General features: G+C 32.9%; 2 protein-coding genes across 3 annotated transcripts; one reads left to right on the top strand and one right to left on the bottom strand.

The window, feature by feature from the left end:
• Window positions 1-1,109: 1,109 nt before the first annotated feature.
• On the top strand, window positions 1,110-2,075 carry LOC111411124 (B3 domain-containing protein REM3-like). The gene is made up of 3 exons (XM_023041684.1): window positions 1,110-1,194; window positions 1,585-1,679; window positions 1,803-2,075. Exons 1-3 carry the CDS (start codon window positions 1,110-1,112, stop codon window positions 2,073-2,075), a joined length of 453 nt encoding a protein of 150 aa, XP_022897452.1.
• A 2,342-nt stretch (window positions 2,076-4,417) lies between these two features.
• LOC111409877 (T-complex protein 1 subunit alpha-like) lies at window positions 4,418-14,930 on the bottom strand. Of its 2 annotated transcripts, none has more exons than XM_023039967.1 (17): window positions 14,628-14,930; window positions 14,474-14,538; window positions 11,830-11,919; window positions 11,659-11,745; window positions 11,481-11,540; window positions 11,293-11,343; window positions 10,746-10,841; window positions 9,053-9,118; window positions 8,532-8,749; window positions 8,087-8,183; window positions 7,247-7,333; window positions 6,389-6,523; window positions 6,047-6,151; window positions 5,459-5,587; window positions 5,254-5,357; window positions 4,788-4,914; window positions 4,418-4,705 (listed from the first exon to the last, which is right to left on the bottom strand). In XM_023039967.1, exons 1-17 carry the CDS (start codon window positions 14,698-14,700, stop codon window positions 4,622-4,624), a joined length of 1,674 nt encoding a protein of 557 aa, XP_022895735.1. In that variant the 5' UTR covers window positions 14,701-14,930; the 3' UTR covers window positions 4,418-4,621. The 2 variants fall into 2 exon arrangements, with proteins under 2 accessions (XP_022895735.1, XP_022895736.1); XM_023039968.1 differs by having other exon boundaries at window positions 4,788-4,878; window positions 14,628-14,929.
• Between the last annotated feature and the right edge of the window lie 1,862 nt (window positions 14,931-16,792).

Genomic DNA, 16,792 nt, shown 5'->3' with positions numbered 1-16,792 from the left:
ACTATCTGAGTGTCAGTGGTTAATCTCTAACGTTCGGTAGTGAAATTGGTCCTTTGACTTGAGGTCGTCATGGTACCTTATATGAGGACAGTCATACTTTGGCGGTGTTGGATGTTGCTCTGAAAAGGGCCGCTAATACGACATCGTTCGGGTACGTCAAGAATCGTATGAAGGTTGTGATTGATCAATAAAGGATTCGTCACTCTTAGATAGTAGGAGATTATGATCTGCGTTTCATTCAATTAAGTCAATGATGAAATCCTTGGCCAAGGTGTACTCATGAGTCGAAAAGGAGTTTTCGATTTATATTGACTTAATAGTGGAGTGAAAGATATGATCGATGATCGAGATTGACACAATTCCATATCTCGTAATTGATCGGATCATATTGACGAAGGGATTATAGTTTCACGGTAAACGAACGAATTTGATTTTGTCATACCACGTGACATTTCCCGTCACATGTATTGCCCTGACACATTGCTAGATGTCAATCAGGGACGGCGAATGTGAATTGACGATAAATTAAAAGAGTGTTTTAATTTATCAATTTTGATTAGATCAAAATAATATTTCACGTCGTTAGGCATCGTGGTCGGGAACCTAATGGGTCACACACAAAAGAGAATTGGAAGATTGCAAATTGCCAATTGATTAATTTAACAATCGTTGGATAAATTAATTAATTGGATTTGTTATTTATATTTTCGAATTAATTAATTGGATTAATTAATTCACGGACCGGATTTAATTAATTGGATTAATTAATTATTGGACCGGACCGGGGCCGAGCCTGTTTGGGTTTATATAAATACATAGCTAGGGTTTGAGGTCCATTAAGGTTTTCATTATTCTTGCTAGCACAAGAGAAAACCCTAGAGGCTGCAATCAAATTCTCTGTGTGGATCACCGTTGGAGGCTGGACAATTGGACAGCTGTGGTGGCGAATCAAAGTTGTGGAACGAAAAGAAAAGCAAAAGGATTGCAGATCTGAAAAGGTACAATCTTATCACAATTCCTAACCAAACACAATGAGATCTATTGGATGGGAATCGAAATATATTTTAAATTCCGCTGTGTATGTATAAGTAGATTCCCAACATGAACACATGGGGGAAATGAATTTCAATGCTTTCGTCTTTGATTTTACTGCCTGCGAGAAAGAATTCGACCGTAATTTGGGAGCCATTAAGAGTAAGTTTTCAGCTAGTTAGTATATCATTCTTTTGTGTTTTCAATTTGATGCATGAGCTTAATACGAGTCCGTAACAACTCTCTCACAAAACGTTTTAATCTTGGGCCCCACCCCCTAATTTGAGACGGCTATCATAGTTGTTGTCAAAGCAACTCTACCTGTAGCATATCTCAAATAAAAAAAACAACCATACTACATTACCACATAATTTGACACATTGGTTGATACAGTATACTCACATGCACATGGGAGGTCGACATTATTTTATTCGTACGGGACCCAAACTTTGGCTGTGAGTGCGGTGTCATCCTTTGTGTCAAACATTATGTTCGTTTGGCATTTTCCCAAAAAAAATGGCTTCTCAGGCAGATTTGTATGAAAAATTGCAGTAAATTCAGGTGCTTCATTCCAGCAGAGGAATAATCCATATTTTGTCATAACAATAAAACAACATAATTCTCCTGGTTCGAGGGCGCAGTATGTGGTGAGTTTTGCCTTAGATGGACACCATATACTGAAATCTTGATCTTCTTTCATAAGTTTTGTATAAAAAAAATTGATTATCTTGCTTAAATTAAGTTATTTTTTTTTATTTCTTGAATTTCAGCGTATTCCGGCAAAATTTTGGAAATCGAATGGCCTGAATGAGAAGACTAGTGTAAATCTGAGAGATCCTTCAGGCAAGAAATGGCCAGTGGAACTAAAATTTGACAAAAATGGTACAAGTTATCATCGTTTAATTATGCTTAGGGGCTGGAAGCAGTTTTATGAATCCAACAAGCTAAAAAATGGAAATGTTTGCACTTTTGAACTCAATCATAATCCAGAAGGGTCCACTGTTGCTTCAATGGATGTGCACATTGAAAGAGCTCCAAATTGAAGTCATCTCTCGGACAATAGTTCCCAAGTTCTGTTTGGTTTTGTAATCCAAATTATTGATACTGCTCCTTTTTTTTTTTTTTTTTTTTTTTTTTTTAAATTTTTTCCAATGCATATGAAGTATTAGAATAATTTGTGTAGCGAGCACTCTTGAAAGACGCCAATAGGAATAGTGCAACTAGTTTCTATAGATTAAATGCAATCCTCTCGTGCAAAAACCTCGATTTGCTTTTTTTATAAATGTTATCTCATGTTTTATGCTTTAATTGTGTGATTGTTTGGTAGGGGTTTTGATAATTGATTTTTTGACCATTAGAGATAAAGTGGATTCTACCAGTAAGAGAAGAATTCAAAAATGACGGCTGAAATAGTGAAATAACGATCAAAAAATTGATTTTAATTGGTATAAAATCTGTACCAAACAAGTACTTATTGTGTTAAGGTTAGTAAAAGTTTTTAAACTTCCATCTTTTCCTTATTGTTTATTTTTTGTTTTTGTTAACGTTAGGGCTTTGCTCATTTTTCCAACGAAATCTACATGGTATGTCACCTTTTAGCAAAAGTTTTAAACAGGATTAGTCTTTATTAACCCAGTTGTCAAGAGGAGACCCAAATGGGATGAAAAATTAAATGGATAATTGATGAAGATTGAATATGGATGATTTTAATATAATTTAGACAATTGTATTAATATATTTTATTTTATTTTATAGTTAGTTTAATTTGTAGCTTCAATTTGGTGAGAATTAAAATCAAATTTTTAATAAATTTTGTTAAAAGTTGATGAAATATATGATTAAAAAGTTGTGGAACCTATAAAGTACATGATTGAAATGAATTCTTGATTTTATCTTAAATTAGTATTTAAATTTTAATCGATATCAAATAGAGGCTTAATTCCCCCCCCGCCCCCGCACCCTCCTTTTTCAAATTATGTACTATTCTATAATGGATAATGAATAATAAAAAAATAAAGAAAAATTTTGAATTTACGTATAATACTATTGTATTGAAAAATATATAGTTAAAATTAGATCAAATCACAGTTTAAAAATACATTTTGATGAAAAAAATAAAACTCAAACAAAGGCTAAGACTCTTAATTTTCATAATTTTAATTAGATTAAATTTTTAATTCCATTTAAAGTTAGTCATTACCTTTAATTTTATTATTATCTAGAGTTAGTCCTTGTCTAAAAGTTTAGTTATTATCCAAATTTTATTTACTGAACTTTATGGCCAGGGAATTGAATGAAATTTGAATTGCAACCAGCTCACTCTAAATGGAATTAAATTCTAATCAAATTAAAATTATGGAAATTAAAAATCCTAGTATTAATTAAAGACTAAACTAATTATAAATTAAAATAAAGTACGTAAATAAAATTGCCTAAATGAAATTAAAATCATCCATATTCAATCTTCATAAAAAACTTTACAAGATCTGAACATTTTGATATTTAATTCTGTCAAGTACTGTCCAATCTAATATTTCAAACATGCCAAGTAGAATTTCTCCAAATAATGAAACGCTCAAGGTCTATGATGAAAGAGTCTTTATTCCACGCGATAAAAAATCTCATTGTTTAGTCCCTTCACATAATGAGAGATACAAATTTATAAAACTTCAGATCAATATAAATGAACGTAGAAATGCATAAAAAAAAAAAAAAATAAAAAAAAAATTCTAACCTCTGAAAACAGTGTTCTAAAAGTGAAGACCAAACTATGGACTAGATGAGTTTGGATGAATCATGGGCATAAAAAAGTGTAAAAAGATGTTTCCTTTTTTAATATAATTTTAATTTTTAATCAATCGAAAAATCGTTTAATAATTAAAAATAATACTTGCCAAACATCTAAAACAAATTTGTAAGAGATTTACACATTTTTTCAAAGTTGTCAACAAAAAGATAAATTTCAAATGTAAATATTAAATAGTAAATAAATAGAATTTTTGAGAAATTTCCTTTGTTCAAGGCTTCAAACAATTATTTTGAATTTAGAATCTACGAAATGAAAAAATCAACATTTTAATTTTAACTTAGAAGAATTGTAAAAAAAAATTAAATTTTTTTTTTTAAAAAAAATATGATAATTATGTGTGCCTAGATACACATAACCGCACCTAGACGCACATTAGCGGTCAATGATTGCTGTTGACCGCTAAATAAAGCGCGAAGTCATTTGGTTTGGCATTTGCACCGCGCATCGTGGATTGGTGACACCTAGGTGCTGCCAATGCGCACCTTTTAGAAAAGTGGATGGAGAATCGATTACTTGTTAGATAAGAGCTTATTTTATTTAACCGAAGAATTTTGGCAAAAAACCGAACAAAAACCATTAATTAAAGAAATGAACTCTTAATTAAAGGAAGTACCGCTGCCCTGCCATAGATCATTGCATTCACTTCTCAATTCAAAACCATGTAAACAAAGCAGACAAAATTGAATCCAAACTACTTAAATAGGCACCCTCCCCCGTCCCCGAAGCATCCAAGTGTCCCTTACCAAACCTCATCGATCATTTCTATAGCAAGTGTAAAAATCACTCTTCGTTCTGACTTTCGTCTTTAACAAGCTTGATCATGTCATCGATTCGAAGAATAGTTATTGCTGCTTCAGTTGCAAACTGACGAAAAAAATTACAAAAACGTTTAATCAGGGCTTAAACTACGTGCTAAAAGGTCAAATTTCATGTTGTAGACACGTACCTGAATTATCTTCACTTTGCTCATTGCTGGCTCAATAACTCCTGCTTCTAAATTGTTTCGAACAGTACCCTTCCCCAGGTCAAGACCCATGCTGCAACCGTAAGTGGAAGGCATGGTCAGAGAACACCTTGAAAAACAATAAAACGGTTTGACATTTAAAAAAAAAAAAAAAAAAGAACCAAAAATCTTATTTCATAACAATAATGTAGTTTCCCATTAAAGTTTCCATCAAATAATTAAATGTAATAACAGGAAGGGTAAGGGGAGGTGTGAAGAACTAAAGCATCCAAGCTTGTTATGATCGGTGCAGATCATATGACCAGCATAAAGAGTACCAAAGACATTCTTCGCTAAAACTACTCAATATTTCCGAAGCAAACTACAATATATTGTGAGCCAATGTTTACATTCTCCCCAAAAAAAAAAAAAAAAAAAAAAAAAAAAAAAAAAAAAAAACACTAAGTACCTTGATAAATGCTTCTTATCTGCCTTGGTTTGTGCAGTGTGGTGGTAAGCACGTAGCTTAGCAACCAACTCAGTTGCATCTTTAGCAGCATTCACAGCAAGAACCTGCAGAGAAATATTCCCAAATTTGTTAAGAAATTCAAAGATGAACTATGAGAATAAGAGATTGATTTTGGGAAAAAGCTTGATTTTGTTTCATGGATGACCTTCGGTATAATTAGAAATGATTCAGCAAACTCTGCAATAGCCAGCTGCTCCCTAGATCCAAGAGTGGTGGCTAGGTTCTCCAGATAGACAGACAAGGCAGCTTCAACTGCACCTCCACCAGCAACTACCTGTGTTTCCATAATATTCCAAAAACACAGTGCAATTTTTTTTTAAAATTTAAAATTATTATTTTTATTATTATTTTAATGCAGGCCATAAAATATTAGCATTCCAATCGATGAACAAATCAACAGGCTAAAATACAAGAAGGCCATGCAGGTCTAATATACCTACAAAGAGGTACTAAGAATCACATAAATAATGTCAACATTTACAGCCATGACTATTTTTTCTCCATTCCCAAAGAAAATGGCATGACATTGATTTATGATGATATTAATTAGCCCTAAATGATGTAAAAACAGGTACAAGCCCGTAATATAATTGAAAAAACAAAAAAAGAATTGCAGTGTGTAGAAGATTGGATAAACAGAAGGAAATTAATAGTGACAATTGACAGTTGAGACCAACAAAAACAAGGATAATCTTCAGAATAGAATAAAGCAACCAGCTCTTGCAGGGTTTACCGTATTAGATTCCAGAGTTCTTTTGACAATGCATAAAGCATCGTGCAAAGCCCTGTCCATCTCGTCGAGCATGAAGTCATTGGCACCCCTGAGTATCAATGAGACCTGAAGAAAGCACACGATTCAGACAAATCATATAATCCTCAAAATGAATTATGCATCTTGATCTTGATCATTTGTCAATGCTTTGAATTAAAAAAAAAAATGTGATTGAATTGAAACACAAGTAAAAAGAACCATACTGGATCCAGTTCATGGAAAGCAGCAAACTTTAAAACTAAAAACTGAACAGAGGACTTTAAAATGTGATATATTGAATTTCTTAGGGAATATAATTCATACCGCACTGGTAGTTTTGGTCCCTTTTATCATAATCACATCATCATCAGCAATACGTTCCTCCACTACTTCATCAGCATAACCAAGAAGAGACGAATCAAATGTTTCTTCTCCTTCCATATCTGCAAATGTCGAAACCTGCAGCATTGAAAAAGAATAAAATACTTGGCCATCAAATACTCATCAGATTCATTCATGAATGGCAGTGCTTCTTAGTTTCTCAGTCTTTCAACTCTTGATTTAGCTAGGATAAATTAGAAAATATAAGTGTTCGGAAATTCCCTTGGCTCCATTTTTTCTTCCGTCTATCTTCTTTGACTTCATTAATACAACATTAAGTGAACATCAATTGTAAGTACAAAGAATAAATATAAATGTATTTACAATTTATTGAAAGGTGAACATAAAAATCCTTTTCTAGCATGTAAAAACTTCAAGATAACCACAGGCAAAGGTAGCTTGTCAACCTAAAAAATGATATTCTTATATATACGTTTAATGTGAACAGAGCAAGGCATATACATCAGAAACTTAAAAAGGTCGGTCTGTCTACTTTTTGCAACTTAAATATAATGGAACAACCACGGATACGGCAAGAATCACCCAAAAATTACGCTTCCCCTTGAATACAAAAAATAGTAACACTAGATACATTGGCAAAAACTCATTCACAACAGTAGCAAACTTCAGATTTCCAAGTCTTTCTACATGCTGGTTTATGACATATTTCTTTTTTATCTTCTTGGTCCTTTTACCAACATTTTGAACTCTGGCAAATTTAAGCAGAATACAGTCATCATAATATTAAAAAACAAGATTGAAAGGAAAACTATTGATCTCAGGAATATATATGAAAAGTACCACAGTTGCACCAGTCGCCTTGGCAACATGGCGCAAGTCCTCCTTGCGGACACGTCTCACGGCAATGGCGCCGGCTTCGACGAAGTACTGGAACAAAATGAAGACAAGACAGAATATAACAGGATGTTCATTAGAAACAATACAAGGAGATCTGAGAAAAATGTAAAAACGAACGAAAAAGTCAAAACACAGGAGGATGTCTCAAAGACAATCTGATTACAAGAGAATTTTCCTACATGAATGAGATAGTCCTAACAGCTACATAATTCCCAAAGACGCTGCCAATATGCAGTACAAGTATTATGCCACATGGGCTATATGACTAATCAAATGCAAATGAATGGATATTCAATCTTTAACTAATAAATAGTGAATAAAAATAGAGTTCAGATGTTGATGCAGGACCAACTGGAACATTTAATTGAAAGTGATAACGAATCTATGGGGAAGAGGGAATTGGGGGAAGAACGGGGGTAGAAGAAGAATCAATAGAAGAATCAGTAGAAGGGAGAAAGTTGTCACAAGCCACCAAAATAATTATTCATTCATCAACTGAAATAAATTACATCGCAAGATAGGTTTAAATGGTAAAGTAAATCCTAACGAAACTGGACTGAGCCAATACAAGCCCAATAAAAATCCAAAACAAAATAAAGTCCACAAAAATGAAATAAGGTCCAAAATGAAAAAAAGTTCAATTAGAAATTAAAAAAAAAGAAAAAAAGACTGGATGTCCTTATCAGATGTTCTACGAGACAAACAAATTCCAACAAACACTAGACAAACAAATAAAAGTATATAAAAAATATTCAAAGGAATCAAATCAAGGGAAAAACTTACCTTAAGTGCCATGTCATCAATTCCTTTTGTGGTTAAAACAACATTTGCTCCAGCCTTTAGAAGCTTGTCAATACGCTCCTTTGTCATATCAGCTTCTCTGCAAGAAAACATTCCAGCCTATAGTATAGAAATTTAAATTGCGATGAATGTAGGGCTGCCTACAAAGCTGTCTCTTAAAAGGCATAATCAATACCTGAGAGAAAAAGATGCAACAGCATTTCAAGAGTACATACTATGTAGAAGTTAATGGTTTGGATATAATTTAGCAGCACAACTGCATTTTCACTTACTCCTTTTATGCATGCCAACATACAAGATGAACATAAAACATTGCACAGAAGTACCTAACAATCCTATACACAAAAGTTTTACAGGGCACGTAAATTGTCAAAACTGCTTTAATCAATGCTAAAATAACCCTTCAAAGGATCATAAAATTAATTACCTCTGACGAATTTTTTCCAACTCCCTGGGATCAGTGACCAAAACCTGGACTCCCATTTGCATTTTAGCCTTCTGAAGATTAAAGTCAAGACAAGCAATCCTTGCAGGGGCAACTCTCATCGGCATTCCCTGGGCAGCACGGCCAGTGTTGAGAGCATATCCTTTTAACAGATAGCTATCTCTAGCACTTTTTCCATGGGCTTTGAGAATATTAATTCCCTGAAGAGAGACAAGATTGTTACAATCCCATATTCCAAATTGAAGGTTAGAGGATCCTGACAAGAAAAATTATTTATTTCTTTGGGGGAAATTACTTTCTTGTATTCAGCTATCAATTCTAAATCCACAAAATGTGTGACGTTTTTACCCATTATTGGCACCATTGTACAGAAGTATTCAAACTAAATCCGACATAAAACTTTTATCATACATAAAGCTCAATGGGTTCAATTAATAGGATAACAGAAAAGTTATCTACAAAAGAGGCTAACAAATTTAGTACTGAACCATGAGCCCACCAACCTTGATTGGATATTTAACTTCTCCCCTCCCATTTGTCATCTTCACTGTTTGTACAGCTTCAACAACCTAAAAGAAAAAGTAAGTTGCATGAGGATTCCTCGAGAAAGATATGATCATTAAAAAATAGGCATTCCTTATTGCACAAAATCAAGCCCATAGAGAAACTCTCACAAGGCAAAAGATTCAAAGTACAATAAAGTAGAAGGAAAATGAAGAAACGTTTACAGTATGTGGTAACAGTCTACTCAAGAACGCAATTGAATGCAGAAAATCTGGGGCAAAATTCAAATTAGGGATATAAATTCAAATTGAAAAATTGACTTTACAAAAAGAGATAAGGTTGGACAAAATTCTCGAATCGAATTGAACCAGACAAGAACTAAATCGAATCGAGCGATTCTTCTTAAGTTAAATAACCGAACAGGTATTTTGAATCTAGAATCAACGAGTTTGATTCAATTCTTAATTCTACATCAAAAACCATCAAGAACTGAAAAACCAAATAAGAACCGACTCTCACTAATTTTCTAATTTATTAATTTTAAATAAGCAAATTATTTTACTTTTTAAATAAATTTGTTAACAAATAAATTTAGCTCAAACTTAAAAATATAATTTTCTAATTTCCGGTCCAGGCCCAACTTAATCAATTTTTTTAAATTGTACTCAAATTTGTTATCCTAAAGTAATGTCGTTTCTATCATTCTAGAGAAATCAATTTGATAATCAACTGTGCCCCTTTTAATTATTGTGAGCTCATTATTTTTGTCTTCCTATAATTTTAACAATCAAATTTACAAGGAACTAACAAAGAGAGATGCAAAAGATACATAATATTGGACTATGTTATCTTATAGGAGCTAAGATTAAACATATTATTAGTTAAATTAATATAACTTTGTAAATATTAAAAAATTTAATTATAGTACGAAGCTTGAGAACCAAACGAAATTGAACCCTAACAGTTCCATAATTAAATTTGGACATGATGATTTCACTTACTAAATACCCAAAAATTCGGGTCCAGTTCGGTTCTAAACTGAACCGAATCGAACCAAACCATGTTGAACCCTAGAAACAAACATTAGTTCAACAGGTATTGGAGACAGAGATTATGAATAGCTATATAATTATGTAATCTATAAGCTTATATATTCTCACAAGACACAATAACCAAAACTGAAGATGTAATGCCCCGAAATTTCATAGAATAAGATTTTTGGTCTAGATTTTTATATTTTGGAAGTTAAGGGAGGGACTAAAGTTATATAGTTTTAGATTCAATTTATTTGGGCCAAATAATTAAATATTGATATAGCGAAGTAAGTATATCGATATTTGACTTGCTTTGTAATTAAATAGGAGTCTTCGACCTAAGAAAAAGTTGTTTTGGATTAGACAACATCAAGTTAAGTCCAATTAAAAGAATATAAGGTTAATAGAATTGGTAGAAATTTGGAATATTATTTAAGTAAAATATTTTCCTCCTTTAGCCCCAACGACGTGATTTATTTGATATCAAACCATTAGTGTAGTACAATTCAAATTTAACTTTATTGAAAACAAGTTCCAAGTTGGCCCATGTGTCCTATTTTCAAAGTAATGATTAGGATTTGTTCTAATTTCTCTTCCTTTGAGAACTGGTAACTTCATCTGTTGCTTGCTAAAGAGAATAAGAAAGAATGGGCAGTACCAGATTTGCAAAGAAGTCACTGTCACCACCTATCAACTTCGAGGACATGCTCGTCTTGGCACAGTTTACAAGAGAATCTTTACCAAGTTTTTCAACCTAAGAAGACATAAGGAAAAAACTGTTAAGCTCAATAAATTTTGACATGTCACATCAAACACACAATGCAGAAGCCCCAAAATACCAGAATCATATTTACACATTCCAATATTTCATAAACTGGATATTCATATGAGTAACTCATCTGACTTCTGAGTTTCCTTTATTAGTCTTCACAAGCATTATTTTTTAAAAAAAATATCCTTGAATTAAAACAACCACAATTCCAAAACAATATTTCTCGAAAAAGAATCTGAAAGATAGGGGAAAATTATGTGAGCTTTCAGTGATATGACACGGTAGTTTGCACTATAATTTATAGTAGCAGACTTCAAAGATATTTGGAGGTTTGGCTGCATTGATTCAAACATGCCAGGACAATAATAACTATTTTGACCAAGTAAAAACTAATAACAACTCGAAAGGTATCCATTCACAGGGGGATTATTACCTTCACAGCCAATTTTTCATCAACATATTTGCACGCTTCCCTCATGGCAAGCTGCCACCAAAATGATTTTAATGAATAAGAAGCATAGAATAGATTTGCAACAGAGCAAAGAAGTAAAAGATGAAATTTCAAATACATTAGATAAAATCCTGTTGAAAAAGAAGAAAAGAATCTCATTCTATACGCACTCTGTATCCACTGATTATTGACGTTGGATGGATCTTATTTCTGACCAAATCATTAGCTCTCTGCATAATAATATCAAATTAGCAATTACTAATAATTCGGGTGAAGATTGAACACCTTGTAGATGAAATGAGAAAATAAAAGTTATATCCGTAGGGCAGACAGGAAATAAGATATTACCTTAAGCAATTCTGCAGCTATGATTACCACAGATGTTGTTCCATCTCCAACTTCTCGGTCTTGAAGTTCTGCCAGCTCAACAAGAACCTGTTATTCCAGAAGAAGTTAATTCTCATACATTTCAAATGTTTACTATTAATGAACGAGAAAAAAAATGCTGTATCCGTTGACCTTGGCAGCTGGATGCTCAACTTCTAGCATCTTCAGTATCGTGGCACCATCATTAGTTATTGTCACATCACCTATATCGTCAACCAGCATCTGGAAAGAGCCAAGACCAGATAGTCAACAAAGATACTCCCACATAGATTGCAAAGTTCAAAGTTCGAAATAAGAAGTTTAAATATTATCAAAGTATGTTTACATGGATCCAAAATCTTTGTCTAACAAGTTGATATATAAAACAATGACTTGCTTGCTAGTCATCATGAATAAAAATGAGCAAGAAGTGAAACAAAAATAGCTCTTTTTTGTAACGAATATCGACGCCTGACGTCAAACCAGCACAAAGTACCCCTAAGCCATATAGATGAGAGACAGATTAAAAATTTTACATCTCAAAAAGTTCACCTTTTGGATTTGATTTAATGCAGAAGAAAGTGCACAAGGGTAAGATATCTCCTTATGAGTTTCATCACATTTTTAGGACGTGCAAATATTAAATACCATATGGGTACTCAATGCATGTTAAAGAAAGTTCCAGTGAGTTGAGGTGTAACGTGACATCATCAATTTTAGGAGCTTTCGAATCTTATTTTAATGTGGAGTTGTTCTTCCAAATATTAGAGTAAATAAGAACCATCAACGAACATTACTTTTATTAGGATCCTCAATTAGTTCCATGGTCAATATGCATTTCACCGTGCATTGCAGAGTGGCCACTTCAAGAGAATATCAAAAAGATTTAGCCCTTGTTTGGTTCGGATAAAAATTAGATTTTTAGTAGATTTTGATGAAGTTGATGAAATGTGAGTTGAGGATCCCATGAAACATACGGTTGAAAATGAGAAGGGAAAAATGAGTTTAAAGAAATGAAAGCCAAACAGGGGCTTAAATAGGAGAAAAAAGACAAAATAAATAAAATATGGAAAGAAAAAAATTTCCAACAATCTCGACTTTCTAGTCCAGCCTTCTCAATTGAACTACTAAGTTTGTATTCTACAATTACCATTCCCAAGACACCAGCACCACCGAATTTGTCACTATTACATACTGGAAGCAAAACTAGAATTCTCTCGTGTCACTTCTCATGGTGCTACTCTCGTCCTAGTACACTCAAATACAACATTTCAACAACCTAAGGAGAGCTAGTAACTATTGAAACATGGTAACCATTTTAGAATCATTCCCAACATGTGCGTTACTTTCCTGAAATGCATTATGACAGTAAATATAGTAAAGATATAGTCCCTATTTGAACCCCACTTCTTAAAACTCATTTTTAACCGCACATTTCATAGGATCCACAACTTTTATTAACTTTTCAAGCATACATTTCACCAACTTTTATCAAAATCTACTAAAACCTAATTTTTATCCAAATCAATCAAGGGCATAGTATTTTGCTCCAGTTGTAAATTCTAAGAAAGTATATTATGTTAAACTCAATGAATTTATAGAAACGTTCAGGAAGTCATATAAATGCACCATTTTAAAAATTGAAGGTTTTCGTAATGAGATGAGTGCCAGATTGGCTTAGTAGAAGAAATGACTGGTCCAGGTCATGAAAGTGGGAAACATTGCTATGGCAAGAGCACGAGAAACCCAAATGCATGACCCATATATCACAGATGAGCATCCAGTTCAAAGAGCATTTATACACAGTTGATTCATATATTTACCTCTAGAGATAATTATAATTTAATCCACACGTGAGCTTACAACTTTTATTTTTATTTTTTTTCTTTTTTTTCTTTCATCCTTTATAAAGTACCCCTTGATAAGACGACACAAAGGTCAGATTTTGGTGTCTCTCAACTAAATGTAGGGGGGAGGTAGTGGGAATCAGGGGTGTAGATTTATTTCACTGTCCTCCAAATCTAGGTCACAACGGAGAGTAAGAAAATACCCGCTCCCGATTATGCCATTTCCTTATATAGCTCCTGCTTAGGAGTGATTTTTCACCCCCAAAAAATTGATAGTTTTACCGTTATTTCACTATTCTAGCAGCCATTTTGACTTTTCCACTCATGGGTGGCCCCCACTTTTTTCCTTAACGATCAAAAAATCAATTCCAATATCACTACCGAACAAACCCATAGTAATTGCAAAACTCCAAATCAAGGGAGAAAGGAACCACAGTGGACAAAGTCACAGCCCAGTATTTTATAGCTCAATATAAGCTGGATAAAGGCTCATGTGAATTTTTAACCATCATACTATGAAACCTACAACATTTACACCATTTCTTTTCTGAACCCAAGAATAGCATAATTTCAACCACAGGAATTATAAATTGAATACACTACAATAAGCTTCTACACAAAAAGTTGCTAAGAAGCATTTACTAAACTACAACTATAGGGGATTTCAAGAAATTACATTCACTTGGTTACTTTTGCAAAATTTAGAGTAATTGCATATTTTGTGCTGGGTGCTTTTTTCTCCTAGTACTAGTATATACTAATTATATTTCTAACTAATATCAGTAGCATTAAAACAAGGGAACTTAGAGAACAGATCCCTCTTTAACCATACGGATCAAAACTTCACTTTTCTCCATATCGCTCCAAAGTCTTTATATTTTAGAAATACAAATGTGAATCGAACTCCAAGAAGTTATAAATCTAAATATATGTAATTATGCCTTTTATACCTTGTCAAGTCCAACCGGTCCGAGAGAGGATTTCACAATGTTGGCAACTGCTTGGCATGCCACAACTGCACATTTCTCCAAAAAAAACCAACACATTAACACAAAAGCATAACTAAAAGACAGGCATACATACATATTGAGAATGTTAAAGTACCATTTTGAGTTCGAACGTCCTGGCCAGATTGTCGTTCGCCGGAAATATCAGGTGTCCGTGATGTAATCGCCATTTTCTACCGAAATTAAGAAAAAGAAGCAGGAATCTGAAAGTACAAATACAGAATCTGCAGGAGATCGAGTGGTGTATTCAGAAAATGAGTGAGAAATGGGTCTCTCCGGAAAGTTGCGCTCGATTAACGGAGAAACCTCAGTGGACTCTGAGGGTTTGAACAAGAGAGGTTTATGGGGACCAACGACATCGTATTAGAGCGCCTTGGTATATGATTGGGCTGGGGTTTTGTTACTTTACAAAACGAGTCCAGCATACTGCTGCGAGCCTGCGAGTGATATTTGCACAATTAAAATTGTGGAAATGACCCTTTCTTAAAACTTAAAAGTGATTAAGCCCCTGTGTGACCCCATTACGTGGAAAAATTAATGGATAAATTATTATTTTTTTTTTAAAAATGAATGGTTGAAAAAGAATGAAAAGTTTTCGATTTACGTGTAATATTATTTTATGGAAGATTGTGTAGTTAAAAATACGAGAGAGAAAAATGAAATGTAATGGAATTTAATGCAATGATGCTTAAACAGGGGCTAAATATACCTCATTTTCATTCTTAATTGATATTATCCATTTTAATTAAGCAATTGATGAGATTTACTCTATTTTAATTGATCTACACCTTTAAACCTCAAAATTTTTCCTCACGGTTTCAAACAATGTTATACACCACCAAACTCCATGTCAGGACTCGTCCCGAATCACCCTAGTGGACTCAAAACGTGACGTGCGTCGATGATATATGCTGACTAGATGTCAAATCTATCACCAAGGCTGATTATGAAAAATGCAACAAAATCAAATATTTATAAAAACATAATGCGATGGGCTCAAAATTTACTTCGTGGTTTATCAAACTGGCTCATATAATTCAATATGTCGTGTAACTTTAACTCTGAAATCATCAGGCTCCTCAAGCTATCAAGGACCAATATTACTTGGAAGAATAATTTTAGAAAAATATGAGTTGACAGCTCAGTCAGTGGAATAATTCAAAAATAATCATATTTTCTCCTTTAAACATTTTTATCAAACATCAAGTTCACATCATTTAATATTTCACATGATAGCCTCATACAATTATAAACAAAAAGTGAGACATTCTCATAACACTGTAAATATCATCTCTTAATCACGATTTAGTCATCAGCTCATATCTATACCATCATCTTATCACATCACATGTGATCCACAAAAAATATACCATTTGACTAAAATATGTAATCCGCCCTAAGAACTTTCGCTACGGACTTTTGGCCCCCTTTGTGAACGAAAGTTGGTCTCAAAAACCTCTCATAATCAATTATAGAACACGGCCAAGGCCCCTCAGTGAACTATATGTACACGGTCAAGATTTCTTCATTCCCATTCCAAGACCCCTCAGTGTAATATAGAATACGGCCAAGGCCCCTCAATGAATTAGAAAAAATATATAATCACAGGTACTTTTTTTGTCAATCTCAAAATCATATCTCATATTCCAATTCACAATATATTGTATACAATCTTTGAAATTTCACATGTATCATAATAAAAGATATTTTCATAATAACCATATAATTCAAACACATAATTGCATATACTTTAACAATATACTTAATTTATAAATATTTTAAAAATATTTATATTTTTCCACTCACAGTAGTACTATGTTCGCAAAATCAACCCGGTTGGTAAGTTGTCCTGATATCCGTACCGCCACCTGGAATATGATATAGTTTTTAAATCAATAATTAATTATTTTAGGTAATTTCAATAACTAAATAAGCGATACTTAAACTTAATCATTTCAAATTTAAGTGATTTTCACAGTCTCTTTAATCACTAAAACTAATTTTTCTATAACTTTACTTAATATCATAGTTTATTATACTTAAATCTTTTAATAAAATTAAATTTAGTCTAACAATATAACAACTATAAAATTAAACATAACTTAACAATAAGTAACTTTTTACTTACCTTTCAAAATTGAGGAATTCAAACCTAATAGTGTAGACCACTTATTTTTTAACAACATAGAAGACCTTTCCTTTTTTTTTTTCCTTCCTTTCCTTTCCTTTTTTTCTTCTTTTTCCTCTCTTTTCTCTTTCTGC

Source organism: Olea europaea, chromosome 15, assembly GCF_002742605.1.
Source record: "Olea europaea var. sylvestris chromosome 15, O_europaea_v1, whole genome shotgun sequence".
NCBI lineage: Eukaryota > Viridiplantae > Streptophyta > Magnoliopsida > Lamiales > Oleaceae > Olea > Olea europaea.
This window is presented reverse-complemented; position numbering and strand designations above follow the sequence as displayed.

Bases quoted from the DNA above. Each gene is read 5' to 3' on its own strand.
- LOC111411124 (XM_023041684.1), top strand. From the start codon at position 1,110: ATGGGGGAAATGAATTTCAATGCTTTCGTCTTTGATTTTACTGCCTGC. The intron at 1,195-1,584 runs GTAAGTTTTCAG...GAAAAATTGCAG, and splicing joins TAATTTGGGAGCCATTAAGA to TAAATTCAGGTGCTTCATTC. The intron at 1,680-1,802 runs GTGAGTTTTGCC...CTTGAATTTCAG, and splicing joins GTTCGAGGGCGCAGTATGTG to CGTATTCCGGCAAAATTTTG.
- LOC111409877 (XM_023039967.1), bottom strand. From the start codon at position 14,700: ATGGCGATTACATCACGGACACCTGATATTTCCGGCGAACGACAATCT. The intron at 8,750-9,052 runs GTTGGTGGGCTC...GTCTCTCTTCAG, and splicing joins AAGTTAAATATCCAATCAAG to GGAATTAATATTCTCAAAGC. The intron at 8,184-8,531 runs GTAATTAATTTT...GTTTTCTTGCAG, and splicing joins TTGGAAAAAATTCGTCAGAG to AGAAGCTGATATGACAAAGG.